Consider the following 26,922-nt stretch of genomic DNA (forward strand, 5'->3'; position numbering starts at 1 on the left):
ATTAAGTACTATCTATCATATATATATAGTGGATTTCGGCGAAAGTTGCAAATTAACATGTATTACTATCACACAAGATGAAGGACTGGATTATGATAAAGATAAATGGCTCATATGCTTCTATGTTTTCTTTAACTTCTCTACTTATATTATTTATTCTCGCAGATAATAATTGTAAAAATACTATTTCATCTTCCATTCTCACAACATTGATGCAAGTCTTTAAACTAAAAGGGTTGTGGGAAAGAATACAAAATATGAGTTGGATAATGTACTATACATTTCTACTTATTGCAAATGAGAATGAGAGGGAAAAATATATACTTTTAGGAAAAGGTAACTTGGATTTTTTTTCCAATTTGCATGAGAAAATGAGAGGCAAAATAGAAATATGGCACGTAACAGTAAGAAAAAAATGGAGGTTGCATCCCCTCCACAAGTATGATAAAATTATTAGATGGAGTGTCACACTCATCTTTTCTCTTTATTGTACCTCTCATTTATTATCTTTGTCCTTTCTATTCATTCCATCTTCATCACACTATATTCTCTTAGCTCTCATCTTTATCTCTCTAGCTCAGCCTTATTGCTTCCCATTACCACATTGAAATTCCCAAAATTTGATGCAAATTAGGGTTTCACCACCCCCAATTGAACATCTCAGTTTGGGTTCTTTTTAGCTGTCGAAGAAGGAAAAGATAGATTCTTGGGACATCAAGGGAAAACAGTGTTTTTCTTCTTCTGCATTAATAAGAAAAAAGAGAAAGAAAACAATAGTAAGGCCTCATCACAGGTATATAATTAATTAAGTTGATGTTGCTTTTATATCCATATATATATTTTTAATTTGTGTGTTACTTAGTTTGTGGATCAGCGTTTCCTTTAGTAAATGGAGAATATATTACTAATAATTGAAGTGATACAGCCAATTTCTTGATCTAGGGTTTGTGGTGTACGTTGTTAAAGTGATTAATTAGCACATATGAATGCATGACCCTCACTTCATAATCTGTTTAGATCTATGTAGATAACTATGACTTAATTAATTAATTAGCATCCAGATCTAAAAACTAAATCTCTATAAGATTTATTACTACTACTTAGCATATAAACATGTTTAAAAAGGGAGGAGAGCTCAAATAAAATTCGAATAATCCATGTTAGCAGTGTGAGAGACAGAGAAGAATTGTTTTAATGGAATGTTTTGTTTGAAATTTGAATCCCTTAATTTTAATTAATTAAGACACCAACGAAAATTGATAGAAACAAAAATTAGCAATCGATGGCTTCCTCAAGCTCGTACAAGCCGCCCTGCGCGGCGTGCAAATTCCTAAGGCGGAAGTGCATGGCGGGATGCATCTTCTCAGCGTACTTCCCGGCGGAGGAGCCGCAGAAGTTCGCAAACGTGCACAAGATCTTCGGCGCGAGCAACGTGGGGAAGCTGCTGAACGAGCTGCTGCCCCACCAGCGAGACGACGCGGTCAACTCCCTTGCCTACGAGGCGGAGGCCCGCATCCGAGACCCCGTGTACGGCTGCATCGGCGCCATCTCGTTCCTCCAGAGCCAGGTCGATCGCCTCCAGAAGGAGCTCGACGCCGCCAATGCAGACCTCGTTAGGTTCGCTTGCAATGAGAATCATATTTATAGTAATTCTTATGGTGGTGAAGGGATGGATGGAAGTAATTGATGCACTTCTCATCATCATCATCATCATCATCTATAATACTAGTAGCTAGGGTTTGTTACTTTGTTTGTGGTGGTTTTGAACAAGGTTTGAATAATTGTAATTGTGGTATGGAAAATTGGTATATTTTATGAGTATTGGTCTTCATCATGGAGTTTTCTTTAATCAATATCTCGAGGTAGAAATGATCTGTCTGTACTATGAAATCTTTTCTAAGATATTAGTACATTACAAACGTTTTATTTGTATATATCTGCAAGTGTATAGCATGCACCACTTGTTGTATATTGCAGCAACAATTTTAGGAACATGATTTGGTATACAAGTAGCTAGTCTGATTTGATTTAAATATATATATGAGGGGCCATATGACATTAAGAACAATGTATTCAGTATATTCTTGAATGGAGTATTATACTAAGGCCACTTGACGATAATTTTGGTTAAAAATATGTGATATCAATACCCAATAATATGAAGCCCCACCCCATCTCCAACCGTAAAAATAAAATAATAAAAAATGAAAATTACTGATATGACTAGACCGCACACATCAAAATAAACGAGTAATGATTTAACATTGAAAAGACTTGATTTGTTTAAGGTGGCAGTACTCATAATAGAGAGTATTATGTGTGATATTATAGCTTTAATATGATCTTATGATCCTTTTTTCACCTTCAAACTTGTCCTAAACAAATAAATACACGTAATTCTTGTCCTGGCAATTTTAATGTCACACCTCCATTATTTCCACCCCAGAAAAGCTGAAATTAGAATAGGTTAATAGTTGCCAATCATTCATGGAATTCACTTGTGAGATAGAGAGAGAAGATGGTAATTTTGTTATACATCGATTGATATGCAGTTGTAACTTGTAGACAGTCACACGGGTGTTGATGCTGTTGATGCAGATGAGTTTGTCTACTGATAAAAGCTGCCCTCTCTTAAAACAAGAGATTTTTGTAGTAACAGTTATTCTCTCTCTCTCTACTGAAAAAGCTGTCCTCTTAAAAACACACAGATTTTTGTGACACTAAATCTCCCTCCCTTTCCACCTCTTAATCTTTTCCGAGAGGACGATGAAATGTACTCCCTCTCAACATAATTTGGGATACTTTGATCTGACACGAATTTTAAGAAATCTAATGGAAAGTGAGTTGAAAAAGTTGGTTGGAAGTGGTCCTACTTTTAAAGTATTAGTTTTATAATAAAATGTGAGTAGGAATGAGTTAGTGGAATATTGGGTCCACTACCAAAATTAGTAAAAGTGAAATGAGATAAATTATATGGGACGACCAAAAATGGAATATTGGGTCGAATTATATGAGACGAAGGGAGTAATATTTATCCGTATCTAAGTAGTTGGGTTGTTTCTTTAGTAAAATAAGAAAAAAAAAAAATAGTTAAAGTATTGTTATTTCAAAATGAGCCAAGTCTCATTAGAGATTTTTTTAATAAAATAGAAAGTTTCTAGTATTTTTTAAAGGAACCGACCAAATCAAGAAACAATTTCTAATTTTATACTCCATCCATCTCACAAAAATATGCACTCTTTCCTTTTTAGTCCGTTCCACAAGAATATGCACATTCTAGTTTTGAAAAGTCTCTTTTCTCTAAAGTGAGACTCATTCTCTACTAATAATACTTTACTTACTTTTTCTCTCTATATCTCTCTTACTTTATTAATTTTATATTAAAACCTGTGCCGTTCCCAAAGTGCATATTCTTTAGGGACAGAGGGAGTAGAATGAAGGGAGTACGGAAATAAAGTGGATCATCATCCATTCATCTTCTAGGTTAATACTTAGGAGTTGTTTGGTTACTATGTTTCAAAAATATAAGGATTCGAAACTATGCGAAACTGGACGTTTGGTTCTAAAATTGGTGTCCAAGATCGTATTTCACACCCCCCCCCCCCCCGGCCCGCAGTGTTCGTTTAGTTTCGGCCCGCAGTGTTCGTTTAGTTTGGAGTTAATTCATATCTACCTAATCGAGCTGCGATGGAGTTAACTTACTTCGAAATATGTGTCCGATAACTCATTTTCTTTCAAATTGCCCTTCAATCATTCTAATGTTTTCAAATCGTGAACCTCATTTATTCATTTTACCGACACCAATGGCCAAAACTGCAACCCTATAGAACCAACTTCATTTTATCAGACGAATTTTGAGGTGCACGAAGGAATCGAAGAGGAAGAAGGAACAACAATAGCATAGCCGGAATCTGGCTACCGCGTCGCTGGAATCTGACGCACATGCTCTCGGCCAGTAGCCACGCCTTCCGGCTTCGTCACGTCTGCCCCGTTGCAAGCACTAGGGGCGCCGACTCTCGAACACAGTGCATCACACCGCACTATCACCTCTCGGCCAACACCACCTCGCAAAACGCGTGATGCTCTCGGCCAGGCTGTGCTGCCTATGCGCTCTCGGGCTGCTTCCTATACCAATTGATGGGGTTGGCGACAGAAGAACAAATAAATAGGAATTAGATCTATTGAGCAGATTATTAAGACAAAATCTATTCGCATAATTATCACATGTATCATGCTCAAAACTTGTATTAAAACATGTTTTTGATTAATTGAAACCTAAAATATGCTTTTCTACGAAGAGGATTTAATACCTTTTTCATTCTCCAAAAAATCGAAGATTGCTCGCTACTTTTCCACGTGGTGATCTTTAATATTAGACCACAAATCTTCTGACTGGTTCCCAAACTATATTTTGATATCAGGGTGGGCTGGTCTTATTAAAATATATAGGACTTAAATAAAGAAGACAGAACTCCCACCCAAAGTTTGAGAAGAAAATCGCGCCTCACTGGAGAGAGAAAGGGGAGATGAAAATTATGATAAATTGCGTCTCTGCATCTCCTTTATTCTCCTAATTATATTAAGTTACATATTTAGCTCAGTCAGTGATCTATGGAGGTTTGGATGAGGCCACACTCAATTGGCTCTTTTCTAATTAAATTGATTCCCCAATTTAATTCAAGCTCATAATGGAATATTATTATTAGCCACTACAGTAATAATATTGAATTACCCATCCAAATCTGAAATTACAAGTAATTCGGGTTTCCACTTTTAGAAAGTTATTTTCTGCGCTAAAGATACAAATGTGCATTAATTAATTAATGTTTGCTATATATAGACTTAATTTATTAATTAATATCTTTTTAATTCCAAGAGTGGACCCAACAAGAAACGCTTAATTATTATTCATGGAATAATTAAATTTCAACTAGACTCCTCTTGAGGACATTATCAAACCAAACTCATCAGATATTAATCATCCTACCCAAGATATCAGGATTATTGGGTTGCGAAAACTCCGCACCAATTGATAAATCAAAGTAATGCATAATCAATAACGTGTGCTCAATGCTAAATATACTAATTATATATCAAGACCTGGTCTTTCAGTAGATAGCATAAAGACATGTCATATAAAACCTATTCAGTGCTATACCACACAAATGTCATCTTATTTTAGTAAGGCTTAGAAATATACGAACTAATTTTGCAATCTTTCGTGATAGGTAGTCAAAACCTATTTGGATTTTGAAATCCTGTTTTTCTTTGTTCAGAATTGGCCGTGTTACCTTAAAGTAGACAACGCCCACAACCGGTCTACTAAAACAAAGACTTAGACTTTTTATGTTTCTTATACATTTAAACATGTAAAACAACCATTAAATGTTAATCATAATACCATTATGACAACATAATTTGTTCTATTCCTCGGAAAATAAAATAAGAGCTTTTAACAATATCCAATCACTTGAAAGGTGATTCCTAGTATACAACACTCTAATAGACGTTTATTGTTTGATTATGTGATTGTTGTTTTGGTCTGAAGCTTGTTATAACAATTACTTGCTGCTGTCACACTAGGGGTGTCGAAACGGTACCCGCACCCGATGAGTCGGGTACCCGCATCCGATTTTGGCCGAAAACTTTGTCCCGATACCCGTCTCGCAGTGAGCCGGGTATTACCCGATACCCGAGTCGGGTATCCCGCACCCGGCACCGCGGGTACCCGACCCGAAGCCAATTTTTTTTTTCCAAATCTTCTTTTTTTATTTATTTGTGTAGTTTATAATATTTTACAAAATACTGCATGTTGAATGTAGTAGATTCTCATTTTTATTAATTAATTTTGCTGAGAATTGAGATGAAGCATGTAATGTAATTGTAATATTTGATTCTCCGCCTTCGTGTGTTTCCAAAATTTTAAGTTAAAATGCTTAATTTCTCCTTCTATATTGTTTACGTACTATAAATAAGGAATTAGAAACTTATATTTTTTTAAAAAAAATTGAAATATCTGCTTCAAATTTTCATGTTACCAAATACCACCTGTAAAGGCTGTAAACATGTAAATTCAAATTCAATTACAATGCCAAAAAATCCAAACTCCAAAATTCAAATCACCATTCAAAAAATTAAATATGAAAAATTAACAAAGTAACCAACAATGTCTCACTTTCATCAAAAGTAATAAATAATTATAACCAAAAGTTACAGACGGCAGGTGGAAGGAGAAAAGGAGTCGAATGAAGTTGAATCAGAAAAGACGGAAGATAAAAATACTTAACCCTAATTAAAAGTTAAAAACTTAAAAGATACGTTTTGTAATATATTACTATTAAAAAATTACATTATGATTTTAAGTCAGCCCAGTCAGCAAGTATTAAAATTAAAAAATTATAAAATATTAATATACATATCGGGTATGTCGGGACTAACGGGTTACCCGCAAAATCCAAAATAGTCATACCCGATCCCGCCCCGTTACCCAACTCCATCGGGTATCGGGTACCCGTTATCCGACGGGTATCGGGTCGGGTTCGGGAATACCCGTTACCCGCTACCCGTTTTGACACCCCTATGTCACACCATGTTAGGCATCGATAGTTTACAAACTTGCTCCTAGAGTACTACATATTTAACTCAGATTTGTTCATAACGATGAAAAGTTATGTTACTTTTATTTGTGCAGAAAATCTAACGCGTCGATTGTGTAATTACTTCATTGTGGCACCTTCTTTACCTACGTCTACCGCCATTTACATTACGTTAGAAGACATAATGAATCTTTTCCATTTATAAACTACCATAATTTTGTATCTTTATTTGAGGCACGGTAGACGTATGTGTAGACATCATAGGTGGCACTTGAATAGGCACTACTCTCTAATAGGTCGGATTCCTGCACAAGTCCGACATATGAGCTTAGCGACATCGATTGCATAGTCAATCTTTGTATGGAAAAGATTAGCTTTAGAAGATTGTGTCCTCTTCTAAAGGAAGTGGGGGTTGCAAAATAGTTAAAGGTATGTATCCGTTGAGGAACAAGTTGCAATGTTTCAAGAAATACTTGCACATCAAAAAAAAAAATCGAATTATAGTTTTCAACTTCAAGTGGTCAGATGAAACTAATTCACATTAGATATGAAGTGGCTGGGAAAAATCGATTAAATTGCTTCGAAAGGAGCTCACTCAGCTTGGACGCAAAATCAGCCCATTCAATGTTGTGATTAAAGGAATGATACCTTGTCATAAATGGTTGATACTACTACCAAATCCAACTTGCATATTAATTTAATGGAAATGTACATGCCCAAACATCCAGGTTTGCTTATATATATAACCCCTTAACCAACAACTAGAAGACCTAATCAAATACATTTGAGCGAAATTCGGCAACGAGTATTGAGTTTTTTTAATTTTATGAATTTAATTATGTAATTTTTAATTTTTAGCATTTGAATTATGTATTTTTTAATTTTTAGGATTTTGATTAATGTAGTTTTTAATTTTTAGAATTTTAATTATGTAATTTTTAATTTTTTTGTAATTTGTAATAGTATTCCAGGTATTTTTAATGCATTTTAATATTATGGAAATGTTTTTATTCAAATTGAATAATAGAATGATGGGACTTTTGAGCTTGTCCTTGTGGAAGTGCTGGATGTGGAAATTATGCTCTTGCCTAAGAGCAGAGAGTAAAAAATGAATAAAAGTGGGGTCCAGGTCCACATCCGTGCTCTTGCCATTGAGCACGAATAGGAATGCTCTAACGAGGGACAGAGGGAGTAAGCCCCAACATTATTCCGCAAACCGTAAGCCTCAGCAGGAATTGAAAAGATAAAAACATTGTAACACTCATATCAAAATTTATCAAAATATGAATCGACATGAATAATGGGATCTTTCTATAACTGCTGATAGGAAAACTCAGATGCATTCAGAACAGATTCAGATAATCAGATATGCGTTAATATAGGGAAAAAAATTTAGTATCAGTCCACAAAACAACCTAACCAAGAATGCGCCACGCCAGAGGGAAACGTTGATGTTCAATACAAGCATTCACATCCCTACATGTCTCTCCAATCGGTTGAGAGAACCCCAAATCAAAAAGGTGCTTAACGGAGGGACCTCCATGGATATTTCACCTTAAAGTAAGGAGCTAAGCCACGGGAAACAGAGAAAAAACTCATGCCTTTTGGACATATCTCTTGAAGAGGAGTTGGAGCTATATTAGATTGGCCCTCTTCAAAAACCTGATTGTTCTGCAGTAATACGGCCATATGGATTCAACAAAATCCTGGTATTTCTCCACCAACCACCCTTGGAAACCCTTCAAATTCCTCTTGATCACCTCCTTGTAGTCCATAATTTTTATGTCAACGAGAAGTTGCCATACATATTTATGCATGGCTTCTTTTAGCTTCCCACGGAAAAGGTACTCATGTACCACCATGAAGTAGGCTGGCAGGTTCTTCACTATTCTGACAGTTTGCATGAAGCTGAACACGTAGAGGTTGCATATTCCTCGCAGCATCTTCACATAGAGAGCTGCAACTAATGGTCCAAGAATCCACAGGGGAGTTAATTCTTTAGATACTTCCGATCCATATACAAGGTTTACTGCCAGATACAGTGGTGTGCTGTGAACACAATGCAGAGAAAGACATCAGCAATATGCAGTTGGATGCACAATATTAGTCATCATAAAGGAGCAAATAGTAGATTTCAAATAGGAAGTCAAATGCAGAAGGCAGGCCATAAGAAAAGAAAAATATAACTTTTTACATTTTCAAACATCTAGGTTTTGGGGAAGCTCAAGAGATGCCATATCTGCTTCTTTGAAGCCCACAAAATTAGCCAAACAAAGGCATAGCAATCTAATTGAAATATCAGTATAACTAACAACACTACATGAGAAGCAAACCACAGGGACAAACAATTCTAAAATCAAGTCTTCATATTAATCCTGAAAACCATCCCTTGCTTAACTATAATCCAAATTCATTAAGATTGATGAGCCATAAATATGCACCAATAGAAAAATAGAATTTCTTTGCAAGTGAAAGAAAAAGTAAGTGCAAACATAGCTACACAAGCGCATAGAGTGAGGGCTGACACCAGCCCATCACTACTCCAAGGCCCCCAAGACTCTACACCCAGAGAGAGAGAGAGAGAGAGAACAAACAACTATACTCACAACATTAACAATGGTATCTTTATTGTTGGATCCAAGCACAAAAAGTAGCACCAAGCCGCCTTAAACACTTCATGTTTTTCATTATTTTGCACGACCTTTGACTCTTCTGAGGTTCCCTCAGAAGGTTCTTCGAGAGTTCTTTCCACTGGTTGTGTTCCTAGTGGGGTACGCAGTAACATCAACCAGTTCTTAAAGAGATTTTGCATAGCTAAGGACCTGGTTGTTCTCTCATCTTCTGCTGTATAAGGGGCAGGCACAACATTATGTGCCTTTGAAGATTCCACGAAGGATTCTTCACTCTCATGTTGTAAATAAGAAACTTTAAGAGGATTCTTTAGAGACTTGGAGTCATTAGCTCTGCCACTCAGATCATCATGTCGATTGCCACCTTTGAAAGCTGATATTTTAGATATTTTGGACTTTGGTCCAAGAATAAAAAAAGCTCCTCCACTGTGCAAGATGTTTAATCAGTTTTATATGAAACAGGCACAAATCAAATGAAATGATCAAGCATTGAACATGTCATAAATACCAACGTGAAATCATGAACAGTAAATATCATAAACAAAAGGTATGACTTAAAAATAGAGTTGTTGAAAGTCCAGTAAAAATAAACTCCAGTATGTAGAAGTACTGGATTACAAAAACAATATATTTTGTTATTTTTCAGTCTTCTATCTAACGACAAATTATGAAGAGTGTCCACCATATTAACATAATAGCCGAGAGCATTCCTTAAGAGGTTTATAATGCTGATCATACTCATTTAGTGCCCACCAATGGTTGCCCAAATGACATGTTCATCTATATGTTGTCATTTAATGATTCATTAGAAATCCTGTATGTAAATATCTAACCTTGAACATGATCTGCATCTTAAGGATCTCAGACTATCTTTTCTCCCAACTCGTGGGACTGAGGGCAAAAGGTATTTTAGTTGGCTCCCTCTGCAGCGTGCTGAGGGCACACAAGGGAAACTGCTACAAGAGCCCTAATTAATGAGGGGAAACAGATAATCATTCAATACTCTACAACTATGAAGACCAAAACACAAATGATTTCGAATACATTCAATATCTCTTAATCTAGGATCGTCTCGAACATTTAAACGTAACAGTTTGTACCAAATAATGCATCTCATAATAACTAAATTATCCTTTCCAGTAAAAATATTAGCTCAATTCTCATTTATCAATAAAATATCTGGACAGAGATTTACCCGCAGCTGAAATGTTGCTAACACCATCTTCTACGCATCAAGCAAGCAAGAAACTCCCACTAAACCCATCTTCTCACAAACCAAATAAATAAATGAATATAATAATCAATCAATGCGTGCAAATAGAACACAATCTAACATTAAAAACCCTTTCCTTAACAAGAAAGATCCCAACTTCATAACCGTAGTAACTAATTTATTCAAAATTCATCGACAATAGATACATTGAAATGGGGAAACAACCTTTTTCGACACACAGATTATCAAAAAAATATCCAACGAAAATGGATACGCGTGATCCCAAACTCCGATTTTTATAACATTAAACAAAAAGATGCTTATTTTGGGAAATAGACTATATATGTATGAATTATAGTCGCTCACAAGGTAGAGGGGAGAGAAACTGCAATAAACTCTGAGGCGGTGAGGTGAATTGGAGAGATTGCGATATGTGAGTGAAGGCAGAAGAAAAGTTTCCGCCAAAGTAGTTTATCCTTGGATAGAATACGCAGTTTGCAGAAACAAAGGAAATTTGGAATTGGATAGACTACAGAGTCAAATAGTCAAAGTTTTAAGAGTAAACTTCAAAAATGGTTCCTGTACTATGGGTTTATCTCGTAAATGGTCTCTGGATTTTAAAAATATCACCAACAGTCCCTGAACTAAGGCTTAATATCAAAAACGGTCCTTTTGCACTGTTTCGAGGCGAAAATGCCCTTTTCAGGCTTTGGGCAATTTGGACAATTCAATTTCGTCTACTGTTCATGAAGTCAGCAACTCATTTAATTTTGCAGGTTTTGTCATAATTGCATCTCTCTCTCTCTTCACACCTTCTATTAATATTTACAATATTCTCTCTCCCCTGTCTCACTTCCTTTCTTCTTCTTCTTCTTCTTCTTCTTCTTCTTCTTCTTCTTCTTGTTTGAACCATTTACTCCGTAAAATCTAGACGCGATTCTTCTTCTTCTTGGTCCTGCTTCCCTCCGCAACGTCGAGTTTGCTTGCCTTCATGCCTTCGCTGTCCATTGGAGGAGGAGGAGGGAATGGTTGTAAGTGGCTCCGGTATGAGTACGAAAATTGTATGTGCCGGCACAGAGCGACTCTCAAAATCGTTGCCGAGGCAAGAAAGGCATCATTTGGAATGTTGTATTTCGTATGCGAGAAAAAGGGCACAGTTGGAGGCTGCAATTATTTTCGGTGGTGTCATCCGAAGCGTGTGGATTTTGAAGGCTGCAATTACTTGGTTGGAAACAATGGTCATGAAGACGAAGTTGGAGGAGAAGATGAAATTGAAGGAGAAGACGAAGTTCATTCTGAAGTATATCCAAAGCGGTGTGAAGGTGGAAGTAAAGTGAAAGATTATATTCTTGTGTTAGTTGCTGGGTTTTCGTTGGTGGTTTCATTTGTAGCCATTATGGTCAGTTTGATGGAGTAGGATTGAACAAGTACTCCATTGCAATGTGCGGGGGAAAATATTGGTGAAGAAACATTTTGCGAAGAAGAATTGTAATTTGAAGTGCTGGATTTTGGGGAAAAAGTTACTTAATTTGCATAGTTTGACTTTTAATTTGCAGATCGTGATCTTGGGGATGAACATTTCTATGTTTGAAGTTTTAGTTGTTGTGATTTGAATAGTTTAATGGCCGAAATGAGTTTTGTTCGATGGGTATGAAATGGGTTCTGAATTGAATACAATATACAGGGTAACTTGCGAGGATTAAAATTTGTAGTGTGTGATCAGAACCAAAAATTTCAAGTGATTAAATTGATGTAATTTGATTGACAAGATTTATGTATTGTTAAGTATGAAGTTTCTGGTTTTAAAATTGTGATTTGAAGATTTGGCTAATTAACCACGGCGAAATGAAAGTTGTTGAAATAATAACATGACTAGTATTCTATACAGCTAAATCAACTCTAAATAATATCAAAATTGCACTTCAGATGCCATACAAACTAAAATTAGATGTAGTACAACAAACTAATATCAGATGCAGTACAACAAATTAGATGTAGTACAACAAACAAATATCAGACGTAGTACATTAGTGTTTCAAAAACTAATATCAGATGCAGTACAAAACTAATATCATATCGGGTTTTAAAGTAATATCATATCAGGTTTTAAAGTAATATCATATGTCGTCCCAGAATTGGGCATTTCAAAATTTGAACTTTTTCAAACTGTCAGACTCACCCGGATTTGCATGTATTGTCATATATACACATATGGGGTGTTGACACGTAGAGAGAGAGAGCACGACTGTGGAGGTGTTCGAGCAGTAGACGACTGTGGAAGGGAAGAGACCAGAGGAAGCCAGAGGAAGAAGAAGGGAAGAAGAGATAGAGGAGAGAGGCAGGAGAGAAGGTGTGAAGAGAGAGAGATGCAATTATGACAAAACCTGCAAAATTAAATGAGTTGCTGACTTCATGAATAGTAGACGAAATTGAATTGTCCAAATTGCCCAAAGCCTGAAAAGGGCATTTTCGTCTCGAAACAGTGCAAAAGGACCGTTTTTGATATTAAGCCTTAGTCCAGGGACTGCTGGTGATATTTTTAAAGTTCAGGGACCATTTACGAGATAAACCCATAGTCCAGGGACCATTTTTGAAGTTCACTCAAGTTTTAAATTAGGGAAGGTCTAATTTCGTGGTCCGGATCACCTAATTCTTTTCCTATACCATCTCCTGTTCCACTCCTCACAAACATAAAATATGATAATGGGTCTATTACTTATGTTTGTGAGTGGTGGAGCAGGAGATGGTGTAGGAAAAGAATTAGATAATCCGGACTCTAATTTCCACCTAGTAGTCGATTTGTTTCAGAGCTTTCTTCACAAATTGAGTATACCTACGACAATTAGCAGCGGTAACCCTCGTGGGAGGGTCACACGTGAGAAAAATAATGTTTTATATAAAAATAAATCAAAATTAATGGAGTAGCATTTTGTCAGTCGCACCCAAGAGAAATGGGGCAAGGATCCCCTGCTGTGCACAGCAAGAGCAAGAGCTGTGCCAAACCATACCCACACAATTATTTATTTTATAATAAAATAAATTAATATTTTAATAATATAATTTAATAATATAATAATGGGATGCGTGTAACAACATCCCCTGTTGTGCTATCAACCACAACAGGGGATCCAAATCCAGAGAAATGAAGGGGGTCAGACATGTGGCGCCATATTACTGGTTGCCATTTTAAATATGCTACTCCCTCCATCCCTGAAAATTTGTCACCTATTTCATTTTTCGTCCGTCCCTGAAAATTTATCACCTTTCACTTTTACCATTTCTGGTAGTGGACCCTACATTTCACTAACTCACTCTCACTCACATTTTATTTTATAACTAATATATAAAAGTAGGACTCACATGTCTATAACTTTTTCAACCCACTTTTTACTCCCTCCGTCCCATAAAAGTTGAGTCGTATTCATTTTTAGTCCGTCCCAACAAAGTTGAGTCATTTCCTTTTTTAACTAAAGACAAAACATTTAATCACTCTTACTTTATTCCATCATTTACTTTACTCTCTCTTATCTTTCCTACTTTTTTTCATCTCCCCTATTTATTTAATATAAATTTTTAATCTCCGTGCCCAAAAGTTTTGTCTCAACTTTTATGGGACGGAGGGAGTATTATATTTCTTAAAACCCGTGCAGGATCAATGGTACCAAATTTTAAGGGACGGAAGGAATATCTTTTATTTTGCAACTCTTAATTTTATTTTTCTTTATTGAATTACTTTTCTTTTTATTTTTAACTTTTAATCTATATATTAGTTAATTTGTTAATTTTATAGTATCACCGTATAATTTTATTTATTTATTTTAATGTAATAATATAATATACTTTATTTATATGAATCGCTAATTAGTAATCACTATTTTATACATTTAAATATAATAATTTATTTTATTTTATATATTTATTAAAAATATTTATAAGTATGTAAAAAGAAAGTTGTGTTAGGGTTAGTGATGGAAGTGAGAATTATATTAAGTTGGGGGTTGTGTATGTATGAGAAATAAATATTTTATTAAAATGCTGATTGGGGTTGGGTTAGATGAGGGTCACGGATGAAGATGGTCTACTTTCATTTCATTTTTTTTAAGTTGAAGTTTTAAATTGGTCCTAAATATAATCTCAAAATAATAAGTAGGTCCAACACATTCATTTTATCAAGATCATGTCCATAACAAACAAAATCGTTGTTGATGCGGTCATTTTTCTATGGTTCCATCAATTTCTGACGATCAACTTTGAATTAGCGATTTTTTGACCGGATTAGGCTTAGTCCGGCATTATTAGTCACTTAAATATTTTCTAATTATTTTGCTAAATAAATTGTTTTACTAGCTAAAAGGATTATGCCACAAGTGTTGATCATCATGTTAAACACAAAAAGATAAGATGGATTTAGCAACAAAAACTAGATCTATGTGGTTTACCCAAGGATTACGCCATAAGTGTTGATAACCAAGTTAAACAAAAAATCAAAAAAGATAAAGGTGGATCTAGCCACAAACATTAGATCCAAATTTGAATTGAATAGGAAATTAGAAAATGAAGAATAAGTAAATGATGAATAGCTAAGATTAAAACTATAGGACCTTAACCAAAATAATAAAGACAACCTTGTGCAACTTTTACTAATCCAAACCGCACTATTTTGGCTCCACTTTTTAGGGCGTGTTTGATAAGGCTGTAATGCCAAGATATAGATTTATATTTTTCTGTTTGTTTGATAACATAGAAATACTTAACTCAAGGCCCGATAAAACTCAAGGGCCTGTCTCAACCTACCAAAAATACATTGGTTTTGCCCAATTATGTATCCCACAGATATGTTAGGTTATGTAATGATCCTACCCCTCCCTCGTCCTCTCCTCCTATGATTCGCCCCCTTTCAGTCAAATTAAGTTCATACCACCGGCAAGCACATCAGCGCAGTCGGAACACGGCCACCGGCACATCGTTAGCCGGCGCCGATTCATGGCCTAGTACCTGGGTTTAATTCTACCGTGGTTGATTCTTCGAGGCATGTTGACTGTGGGGTGCGATTCATTTCGATGTTGGTTGAATGTGGGATGGGGTTCTTCCGTGGTTTCTATGATTCGTCGATTATGGTTCTAAAATCAAGATGGGGATTTCTCTGTTTCTTTTCTCTTGATGATGGAAAAATTTGGGTAGAGATAACTCTTGTGTTTGCCCGATTTGTCTCTTCAAATTCTGTTCAAATGGTTCAATTGAAGGAGCTGCTGAAAAATGGGTGTTAAAATGGTTCAATGCGGGATGCAGGGATGGGGCTCTTTGATTCTCTGACATTATTTTTCTTCTTTCTTTTAATTGCTGCTGAAAAATACAGCAGAGGTGATTCTATTGTTTACCAATTTTTCTCTTTGATTTTCAAATGGTTCAAATGAATTTTCTCTTTGATTCTCTAAGGCATTGATGGTTCATGGTTGATCTAAACATATTTGATTTTCAAAAAATTTGCTCTTCAAGTGACTCTCGATTCTCAGTGGGGCTGAGTTGTTACTTGGTCAAATTTCTATTATTTGATAGAGGTAATTACTTTGTCCTACTACTCATTGCAAAAAGATAGGTAACTGTGTCATTTCATGTATTATCTAATACACAAATTTAAATAATTTCTCGCCTACCGAACAATCACGAAAAAACTTTATCTGCCTCCTTAACTTAATTCACATATTTTTTATATCTCACCTTTCTTATCAAACGGACCCTTAATATTTACACTATCATGGATGCATACCTCTACTTGATTCTATCTATGGAAAGAAACAAGCAATCTTCAAGAAGGAATTAGATAAAATTCTCAAAGAGGAAAACTCAAGAATTTCAATAAATACTCGATAAATAGTAGATTCCAAAATTAAGACCAAATCTATACCCTTATATTTTAAAACGAATGGGTGAGATTAAACCTCACGAATTTCAACAAATGGGTAAGATCGTCATTTAGTTATCAAATTACAATTTTCGTGGTTTTTTTTTATATCAACATAGTGTATTAAAATAGGATTTTTGGCTTTTTAAACCAAAACCTTTCCCCGAATTCCGGTTTTTCTCATGAACTATGAGATTTGTTTTTAAAACCTCGAACTTTCATTTCGTTAGGATTTTCCCCACCCAACCCGAATAACACATTTCCGACCCGAATAGCATAATTCAAAATGTTAAAGTTGTGTTTTATTTATTCAAAAGTTGTCATTTGTTATGTAATAATTGTGAGTGTATGTATTATTGTGCCAAATAGTATCCAAGTAATCAATTTAGTGACAAATAGGATTAAAATTGACATGTAGACAACCCGGGTTTTGTCGTTGACCCGCCAGGGGAAAATCCTAACGAAATGAAAGTTCGTGGTTTTAAAAACAAATATCATAGTTCATGGGAAAAACCGGAATTCGGGGAAAGGTTTTGGTTTAAAAAGCCAAAAACCCTTAAAAATATCAACACAATGACATGAATATTTTAGCACAAGTACACGAAAATATCAACACAATTTTATTGAGATTTTACATGCATTATATTGAAAATTTTTGATGCATTTATTGATAAAAAATTGCTTATGAACATATACGACATTGAAATAAAAATAATCAAATTTCATCATCTGAACGTCGTCGGAACATATGCAATTGCGATCTCGTTAGAATTGTTATAAAATTATCTTTAATTTGATATATTTTTTGTGAAAAAATAATTTAATCAAGAGAGTTACATAAATTTAAAGTTTTGAGATGATTTTGAAGAGAGAGAAAGTAGTTAGTTTTAACTACTCCCTCCGTCCCAGAGAAGTTGGCATACTTTGAAAATGGCACGGGATTTTAGGAGGTTTTGTTTTGTGTGTTAAATGGAGAGAGAAAATATAATTTTTATATTCATGTGAGAGAGAACTTTTTCCAAAAAGGGAAATGTGACATCTTTTGTGGGACAAACTAAAAAGGAAAGTGTGTCATTTTTTGTGGGACGGAGGGAGTACTATATACTCCATCCGTCCCAGGATAAGTGACTTGTATTCCTTTTTGAGATGTCCCACTATAAGTGACCTATTTCCATTTTTAGCAAAAAGTCATCTCTCTTACTTTATTCTCCACCAACTTTATTCTCTCTTCTCTCCTCTACTTTTCCCTCTCTCATACTTTACTCTCTCCACTTTAACTTATTTAAATACCATTTCTTAAATCCCGTACCCAAAAGAACTAAGTCACTTATCTTGGGACGGAGGGAGTATATGAACTGAATTAATACCCTTTAAATTTAATTAATTATTATTTAAATTTATAATATAATTTAGTTGTAATCGTTTCAACCATTAGATCTCCTCGTCTAATAGTTAGGAATTGGTCTTAATTTTAGATTTCTAATTAGTTAGCAATTGATCACATACATATATATAGGGGCGCGCTATGGTCAATAAGTGAAACTCTGTAAAAAATCAAAGCAAATCTCAACCCTTGGATCCTTAGATTGGATAGTTGTGATAATAATATCCGAGCTACCTTATTACACAAAAAATGTTACATTATTAGCCGAGCTGCATTATTGGACTACACAATCTACATTATTACACTAATACGTGTTACATTAGTAGCAGAACTACATTATTATACTACACAATCTACATTATTACATGACACGTGGCACAAATCTAACAGTTACATTACAAGATCCAATGACTGAGATTTGCTTTGATTTTTGACAAATTTCACTTATTGATATGATATACATATAGGGATGTGTTAAAATGACAACCCCTCTTAAAATAACATCATACCACCATTCCTAGCCAATCATTTGTACACGTGGACGAATAATCAGCTGCCATGTGGCAATCATAAAAAATTCACAAGGGTAAATTTACGCGGACTGCAACATTCAATACTCTAGACTGCAATATCCAATACTCTAGACTGCAAGGTGAAGCGGTCTGCAATATCCAATACGCTAGACTGCAATCTATAGATTGCTGTAGATTGTTGTCTAGCGTCTATACTATTGCAGTCTAGCATATATAATATTGCAGTGTAGCGTGGTGTCACAGTGTCATTTTAAGAGTGTTGTCATTTTAAAATATATATATATATATATATATATATATAGGGGTGCGTTAGGCTCCTTTGTACCTTAAGTGTCCTATTTCCTTCTTAATCTCAGCCCTTGGATCCTTGAATTGGATGGTTGTGATCAATGCATTATTAGTCTATAATGTTGCATTATTAGCCGTTGTGCATTATTAGAATGAAAATGTGCATTATTAGTCTATAATGTTGCATTATTAGCCACTGTGCATTATTAGAATGAAAATGTGCATTATTAAATGACACGTGACATTAATCTAACAGTTAGATGACAAAATCGTGGGGTTAGGATTAAGAAGGAAAAAAGGACAAAAGATACGAAAAGGATTTGAATACATCCCTATATATATATATGTTTGTGTTAAAATGACAACCCCTCTTAAAATGACAGCGTGACACCGCTTATACAACAATATTATAAACGCTACATAGCAATATTACAAACACTACATAGCAATCTATAGATTGTTGTATAGTGTGTCGGATATTGCTGTTCAAGAAAAATTGTTGTATAAAGACCAGCACATTGTTGCCCGTCTTTTTCCAGATTTTTTTTTGCCACGTGGCAGCTTATTATTCGTCCACGTGTACAAATGATTGGCTAGAAATGGTGGTATGGTATTATTTTAAGGGGTGGTGGCACCCTAACATGCCCCTATATATATATATATATAGAGTCCCATTATCTACAAATCCACTCTTAAAGACCGAACCATCGAACCATACCAAATTAGGGCTTTTAGATCTAGTTTTTTATGGATAAGATACAGAAATTTATAAATTCTTTTCGTCCTCATCACGAGCCTATTTTAATTCATCTGAAGGTAAATAAGTCATACTAACATGTTACGAAGATTTAACTTCGTTCCAGAATATATTGCTTCATTCTAGTAGGTTTTTACTTCATTCTAGTAGGTTTTTACTTCATTCCAGTATGTAAATGTGGTTTCACCGTCGCGTGCCGTTCTTTCTCTCTAAAATATCTATCACCAACGCCATGGCGCTAATATGGTTTAATAAACACATGGAATAATGTAATAAATTATTGGAATGAAGTATGTGTAGAAGCATTTGAAGTACAGAATGACGTAATAAACATATATAATAAAGTAAAATGGGCTTGTAATGAAGCCGAAAAATTTTTCACAGCAGCACATCTCATAAAAAAACTAGATCTAATGACCCAGATTTGGTCTCTAGTTCGGTCTTTAAAATTGGTTCGACATTGATCACAACTATATATATATATATATATATATAAGTATCACTTTAAATCCAGAAATGAAGGCCGAATTTAGACCATAGGATTAGGTGTTTTAATCTTGAGATGAGAAGATCTAATGGCTTAAACATTTTCGCAAGTTTCTTTTTTTTATTCACTTATAATCCTAAAAGGTTAATAGTGTCATTCTAGTTCATTAGATTGTTATTCCAATTCCTATAATGATGCACGTCTCTCTTTCCATTAACAATTCCTTTCGTGATTGGGGAGTTAATTTTCATCTTCTTCATCTCCTGTTGTTTTTACATCTTCTTCAACAAATCTACCATTATTATTGTTTTATGTGTTGCTAATATTATTCTACACTCCGTCGCCGTTTGTTTCATCAGTAATTTAGATTCATATCAGTTTTTTATATCGTAATTAATTTCTTTAGTCGGTGTTCATTGTTTAATATGTAAATTCATTTTCATAATTTTTTCTTATTCTGTTTAACGATATCAATTTTAATTTTTGTTTTCTTGTGGCATAGATTTATTGCACCGTTTCTCCATAAATGGGAACCGTAGTAGATCCTTCTTCGCTGGGAGACAATCAATCCATTCTCTGATGATGTTGTAGAAAACACAGGTTCTGTTGTGAAATATTTGTATTACAGTTTTCAACATATTTCAATGACTTGATTGTGTATTTAATCGCACCAATGTTCTATGTCGCTTGACGTTATATTTGCATTTCATTTTTTTGGGAAATGTTGTCAATTTTAATTCATTTGTTATGATATGATAACTTGTTTAGTATGACTCATTATCATTGTTATTTTTTGAATTCCTGTAATTTAACTTGTATGACACATTTTTGGCATTTGTATGATACGTTTTATTATATGCTCTGATTTTTCCTATGTATGATCTATGTGGTTAGTTCGTGAAGCAAGCAGCAGATTTTTGCCAATGGCGTAGTAATGTCTACAGCACAAAAGAAGAAACTAATAGAGGACTTTTATGGGACGGAGGCACCCTAAGAAGTAGATGTTCACCCAGCAGAAGTCGCCAGCACGAAGGGATCTGGTAGTAGAGTCCCCTCAAGAGTGGAGAAGGCTTTGAAGCTTAAGAGCAAGCCTATGTGTCAATGCAAGAAATGTCAGGAGTGGGGTCACCGCGATTGAAGGAATTGCGACAAATTCAAAGAGAAAGAAAAGCGACGGTCTAGAAGAAATTTTGAAGTTTGATACCATGTATTCTCTTTTTTGAAGTAACGTCAGTTTAAGTTTTTTATTGGACTCCATTTTATTTGCATTGTGAGGTTGTTTGAAATTACTCAGTTCGTTCATATTTGTATGAGGCATCCTGGTACTCGATATTTTTATGTAATGACTCGAATATTGGATTATTATGACCCAATTTATCCATAAGTTGACATGACCCAAATATTCGTTTAGTATGACCCAAAGAATGGCTGATGTTTGGGTTATTGTTTGTGTATTCTTCGGCCGTATAAATATTGAGTTTTTTTTAATATGTCAATAACATGAGAATAATCGTGTATTTTACTTCAGTTTGTTTGATATGAACATTTCGATCAGATTTGTATGACGCATTCTGGTACTCCTTAGTGTTATATAATGACCCAAATGTTGGTTTATTATGACACAATTTAACCATACGATGCTATGACCCAAATATTCATGTATTATGACTCAGGTATTATTTTTTGGCTGTTATGCTCATAATGACTCTTACATGCATATATTATGACATGAACTGCTAATTTACATAATCAAATTTTTCTCACAAGTTGCTTAATTACTGTACAAAAATTCCACAACAAATTAATGATTTTATTTTTATCTTTTTTGCTCAAAATGAATTCATATTAAAATCTAATTTGAAGAAACAATAAAATCCAATGTCATTTTAAAGTATCACCCATTGATGAAATAAAATGTTTGAAAATCCATACGTTAAATACGCACATAATTAATGAAACATACTTTAAATTCAAAATTTTTGACATGGCCATTACAGAAGCTCTATAGCTTGCTATCATCTTTTCAATGTCGATGGTCATCTTCTTGTTGTCCGTTGCGTAATGTTTGGATGTCGATGTTTTATTGGAAAAAGAGCTGTGATTATTTTCAGCCAACTTCAACACAACAGTTTTTAGCTCTTAAATACTGAAGCACACCCTTATATCTAGTCGATAGTCCACAATTCCAATGGCCTTCTCTCACCCATGTTGACTTCCATCTGAGAAAATAAACGCTGCAGTCACTTACGATATAAAAGTGATACAAACATGACCTAATTCATATATTTCTACTACATAACCCATAAAACTATTCTAATGCTAATCAGTGACCATTACATTTATTTTAGCTGATTCCAAATTGAATGCAACTTATAGAAATAATAACAGTTTGTAAACATGACACAAAACTGGTACATATATGACCTAATACGTTTCTTGTATATGAAATGAAATTATGAGAGACATTCTTAGTTTTTCTGTAAATCTATTACCTTTTAAAGCATTGGATCCATCAATTATGGGAGCATTTGTTTAGGCCTCGCCTTTGCCATCAATGATTCCCTCTGAATTGTTCTTCAAAGTTCGCCAACCAGATTGAGTGGCTATTCGAAACACAACCAAGGTTAGAAAATTAGGGAAAAATTTAAAAATCCAAACAATCGACACCAAAATGACCCAAATCTAGGCGGCCAAATACCATTTTTCGGAGGTTGGTTTTATGCTTCTTTCATGTTCACCTTCATCCTTTCATAAACTTGTGGATAGCAAATAAAAATGCCAGAAATCGTGAATCAATTTTGACCCAAAAATTAAAAATAGAAGTTATTAGAAATTTTTATTAACCTTTACCTTCCACGATCCCTGCTCCGGCAGAGCGAGTGGTCATCGTCGCTGTTGAGAGATATCGCCTATTTCGCTGAAGCGTGTGAAATAAATTATTAGGGTTTTTTGGTTTAGGGGTGAACGATTTTGTGTTGTTTGCTTTGAAGAAATGATAAACTTTTTTCTCTCTCTCACCTAATATCCAGCGTAGGAAATGAAAATGTATTTTGCTGTCAATATTAATAAATCCCATAAAATCTGCCCACTATAACGGCAATTGACAGTTCCTAATTTTTTTATTCCTATTTTACCCCTCACATGACACAAATTCGTCTTATTATGACCCAACCAAAACGAGGAGTCATTCCAGATCATGGCCATTAATCTCCAAATCTGACGGTCCATATATGATCTGTATTTCTATACTTAGGGACTTCTTTTGGTAGATGAAAACCTTATATATATATATATATAAGTTCACTATGGTCCAAATGATCCTTTAGTGTTAAGTTCAAATATAATTATAGCCTTAGGATTAACTTGATGGATGGATTAGATTAATAGTATATATCATTCTCCGTGTTACATTATTACGAAGTCTGATTTACATTATAGGGGTATATTTGGAACATCAACAATAGCAATCGGTTTTTTAAATGGAAGTTCTGAAATAAGCTCTAATTAATTTCAACCAACCTCCCACATCCTCTCACCCTCGATTTTTCACTCCAATTCAGCCCATTCTACACAAAACCTAATTCCCTAAATTTCTCTACACATTCAACCCTAGTCGTTTCTTCATCACTACAACGCCAATATTTTCTATTCAGCACATTCAACCGCAGGCGTTTTTGTATTCAGATTCGGTGGTTTAAACACAACAATTTCGTTTCCACTGAGCACGGCAGTGGTACAATTGAAGCGACCATTGTTCGACTGTTTTGAGGTAATTTATAGACTTGGTTCTTTAATTAAATGGTTGTTCTAGAACACTGTTGAATTTTGAGGTAATTTACAACCGTATTCGTTTTTGCTTTGAAACTGTTCAAGACTAAAGGTTGAATTTTTTGTTTACATTATTGAGATGAATTGTACAACTGTAGTGTAAGTTATGAATTCTGTTGCTGAAGCTTCTATTTACAGTGTGTATCAGCACACGTTTCGTCTTTGAACATTGATTACATTATTCAGTTTAACTTTGGGTATGTTGCTTGTTTGTTTGTTTGTTTGTTTGTTTGTTTGTTTGTTTGTTTAGGATTTTTTTGAATTCTACTAAACCCGGTTGTAATGTTGTGGTCATTCAGGACTCTCCAATGGAAAATGCGAAGAACGTGGTCAAAAGAGGGCGACCCTTCAAGTCGATTGCGAAACCCACAGATGATAACCTGTAGCTATAAACATGATACATCATCATATTTGTTTACATTATTGAAGAGTTCCAGTAACATTATCCGCATGTATAATGAAATAATGTATTCTAGATTTATCAACAATGTAACTTAATATGTAATTTAGTATGCGCCCTGAAATAAGTTGTTTCTTGCTATTATTTGCATGCCCTTTGTTTCATTATTAACTACTTCCTGTTACATTATCCAATAGGCAAACGATAATAATGTATTGCATAATTGTTAACATTGTAGCCATGGGTATGAGCTCTGTTTGCCAAGTGTTTGTGCTATACGTTACATTGTTACCCCTAATTAGTAACATACAACAGGCTGAACACAGTAGTGTAAGCTAATAAAAGCAATAATGTAAACGGGATGGGGCTCATGTTGGTGTGTACATACATTATTCAATTGATGCTGCAACATTATGTGCTTTTAGTAGAATTATATTTTAATACATGTGTGAAATACAATATTCCGTAGTTGATTTGTAATCGTCCTTGTTTTATCTTATGTACAAGGTCTAAGAGGGAAAGAGTAGTTGATGGTGCTGATGATTAAATGTGCTCAACAAACGATACTTATACATAAAAACAAAACAAACAACGAAATTGGACAGTATTGAATTGCATGTGCTAAACAATGTAAATCGAAAAATTGACTAATGTAAATCTAGAGTAATGATAATGTAAATCGTTACTAAGTGGGTTGAATAATATGTTAGCTATTACACAATGTCAAATACTGATATTGACAAACGTTGGATTCATAAATACCCTCGGTAAGACAACAAGATATATACCAAAAACACGAAATACATTATAGATATTACCAAGTTACATCACCCAAAAACATGAAATACATTATAGATATATACCAAGTTACATTATGTACATATTCCTATATTTCAGTCCAACTCCAACAAACATGACGCGATTACATTGCCTTCATGATACTAAAATATTGTTGTGCAAATAAAAAAAGACATTAATCACAAAACAATTTGAACAACGTATATTCACTAGAAAAATTGCAACAAATTAAAATTAAAAATGGAGTGGCTCAGATGAGACGTGAGAAAAAAGTATTGTCCCTGACCTTCACACAAAACAAAGGTCTCATAGAGCTGGGATTAGTAATCTAATCATCACTGCTAAACACCATTTTTTTCGTCTATAAACAAAATGTAGATACTAATTCACATAATTGAAATACTTGCTTTGACCGGATGAGAATCCCTGTTCAAAAATTGCGGCTTTATCTCCATGAACAGGTACGGACTAGGGCGAAGGCCGAAGGGCAAGAGTGGCTGCCTCCTTAGTGGTTAGAAAAATTGCAACAGATTGTAATTTACAAAGTTGCAATAATTTATAGAACGGAATGCACTACAAAAATCATACGCATAAACATTTTTTACATTCCTCCATCGTTGACAACCGCGAAATACTCTTGAGATGGTGAACAACGGAGCAGAACTTCTTGCTATGCGTGGTTGTGTTTATGTTTACGGAAAAAAAATCTCCAGAGAAAGAGCCTTCCGTGATTTTGATTTTGTTTCAGTTAAGGCAAATCAATCTTGCTAAAAATAAGAAACGTGAATCATGGATACTTAAAAACTGCCAAAATATATCAATACCATCCTTACCATTTTATGCTTATTATAATTATTAAATAAAATACAAATGGCAGTCAAATCCACCGTCAGATTAAGAAATTGAATGGGTGAGATTTAATTGGACATTTGACATAAATTGGGTTATGGATTTGAGCACTCCCTTATATATATATATATATATATATATATATGGGTGTGTTAAAATGACAACACCTCTTAAAGTGACACCGTGACACCACATGTACATCAATATTATAAACGCTACACAACAATCTATAGATTGTTGTATAGCGTGTTGGATATTGCTAACCGAGAAAAATTGTTGTATAGTGTATAACATATTGTTGGCCATCTTTTTTAGGTTTTTTTTTTGCCACGTGGCAGATTATTATTCGTCCACGTGTACAAATAATTGGATAAGAATGGTGGTATGATGTTATTTTAAGAGGTGGTGGCACCCTAACACTCCCCATATATATATATTTATATATAAATATCTGAAATGTTTAAAAAAAAAAGATAATAACCCAATAGTACCTCATCTTTAGCATATTTTTTACTTTGAAGCAACATTTAAACTATGATTTGGGAGTCCATTCAAAATCCTCCAAATCTTTTACAACATACCGCAAAAAACATAATAACACAATAATACCTCTTATTTATCAGAGCTCAAGACTTTATCTATCATTTACAATATAAACAAAATTATAAGTAACAAACACAAAACTAGAGTATGGAATAAACAACAAGCAACATGTTAGCAAATATGATAGAATGATTCCATTAAGTAACATTAGCACCAAGGTGAAAGGGGAAAGAGATAAAATTGTAGTATAAGATTATACATATATATCTCTTTATTAATGAGGAGGTACCCGTGGCCATCAATGATGTATGAAATCATCATAATTGAATGCCAACCAGCATCTGGATCCTTTAAGCGCAGTTTAGTGCTATTTATATGAAATGCACAGACATGAAATCTGGATTTTTCATTTGATCTACTTTCCTTTCCACCAAAATCGACACACTTATATTATACCATTGTCCACACCGAATATCTGCATTGTGCAGGAGAAATTAAGAACAGACTAGACAAACTACGTTCATAAATTGGAAAGTCAAATGTAGAAGTGTAGATATATGTACATAAATAAATATGACAATTTATCTTTATCAATTGCAAAACGAACATGATACGGTTCATCTGATTCACAAAGATCAAAGATACAGTCTACAAAATCATGAATCCTTTGATCCTAGCTCAACCAACAAATCTTTAGATACAGAAATTTATCTC

General features: G+C 34.4%; 2 protein-coding genes and 1 non-coding gene across 4 annotated transcripts; 1 reads left to right on the forward strand and 2 right to left on the reverse strand.

Annotated features, from left to right (window-relative positions):
- The first annotated feature begins 545 nt into the window (after positions 1-545).
- On the forward strand, positions 546-1,834 carry LOC125208225 (protein LATERAL ORGAN BOUNDARIES-like). The gene is made up of 2 exons (XM_048107804.2): positions 546-793; positions 1,264-1,834. Exon 2 carries the CDS (start codon positions 1,283-1,285, stop codon positions 1,685-1,687), a length of 405 nt encoding a protein of 134 aa, XP_047963761.1. The 5' UTR covers positions 546-793; positions 1,264-1,282; the 3' UTR covers positions 1,688-1,834.
- A 6,052-nt stretch (positions 1,835-7,886) lies between these two features.
- Positions 7,887-10,957, reverse strand: LOC125208661 (uncharacterized). 2 transcript variants are annotated; one of them, XM_048108314.2, is made up of 5 exons: positions 10,806-10,957; positions 10,422-10,490; positions 10,060-10,193; positions 9,203-9,652; positions 7,887-8,645 (listed from the first exon to the last, which is right to left on the reverse strand). In XM_048108314.2, exons 2-5 carry the CDS (start codon positions 10,446-10,448, stop codon positions 8,231-8,233), a joined length of 1,026 nt encoding a protein of 341 aa, XP_047964271.1. In that variant the 5' UTR covers positions 10,449-10,490; positions 10,806-10,957; the 3' UTR covers positions 7,887-8,230. The 2 variants fall into 2 exon arrangements, with proteins under 2 accessions (XP_047964271.1, XP_047964272.1); XM_048108315.2 differs by having other exon boundaries at positions 10,665-10,939.
- Positions 10,958-25,058: 14,101 nt separating this feature from the next.
- On the reverse strand, positions 25,059-25,166 carry LOC125208693 (small nucleolar RNA snoR69Y). The gene has a single exon (XR_007174175.1). It is a non-coding gene; the product is annotated as a small nucleolar RNA snoR69Y (small nucleolar RNA).
- Positions 25,167-26,922: the final 1,756 nt, after the last annotated feature.

The sequence above is a fragment of the Salvia hispanica genome, chromosome 6 (assembly GCF_029641045.1).
Source record: "Salvia hispanica isolate PSC_SH4W2 chromosome 6, Shi_PSC_v1, whole genome shotgun sequence".
NCBI lineage: Eukaryota > Viridiplantae > Streptophyta > Magnoliopsida > Lamiales > Lamiaceae > Salvia > Salvia hispanica.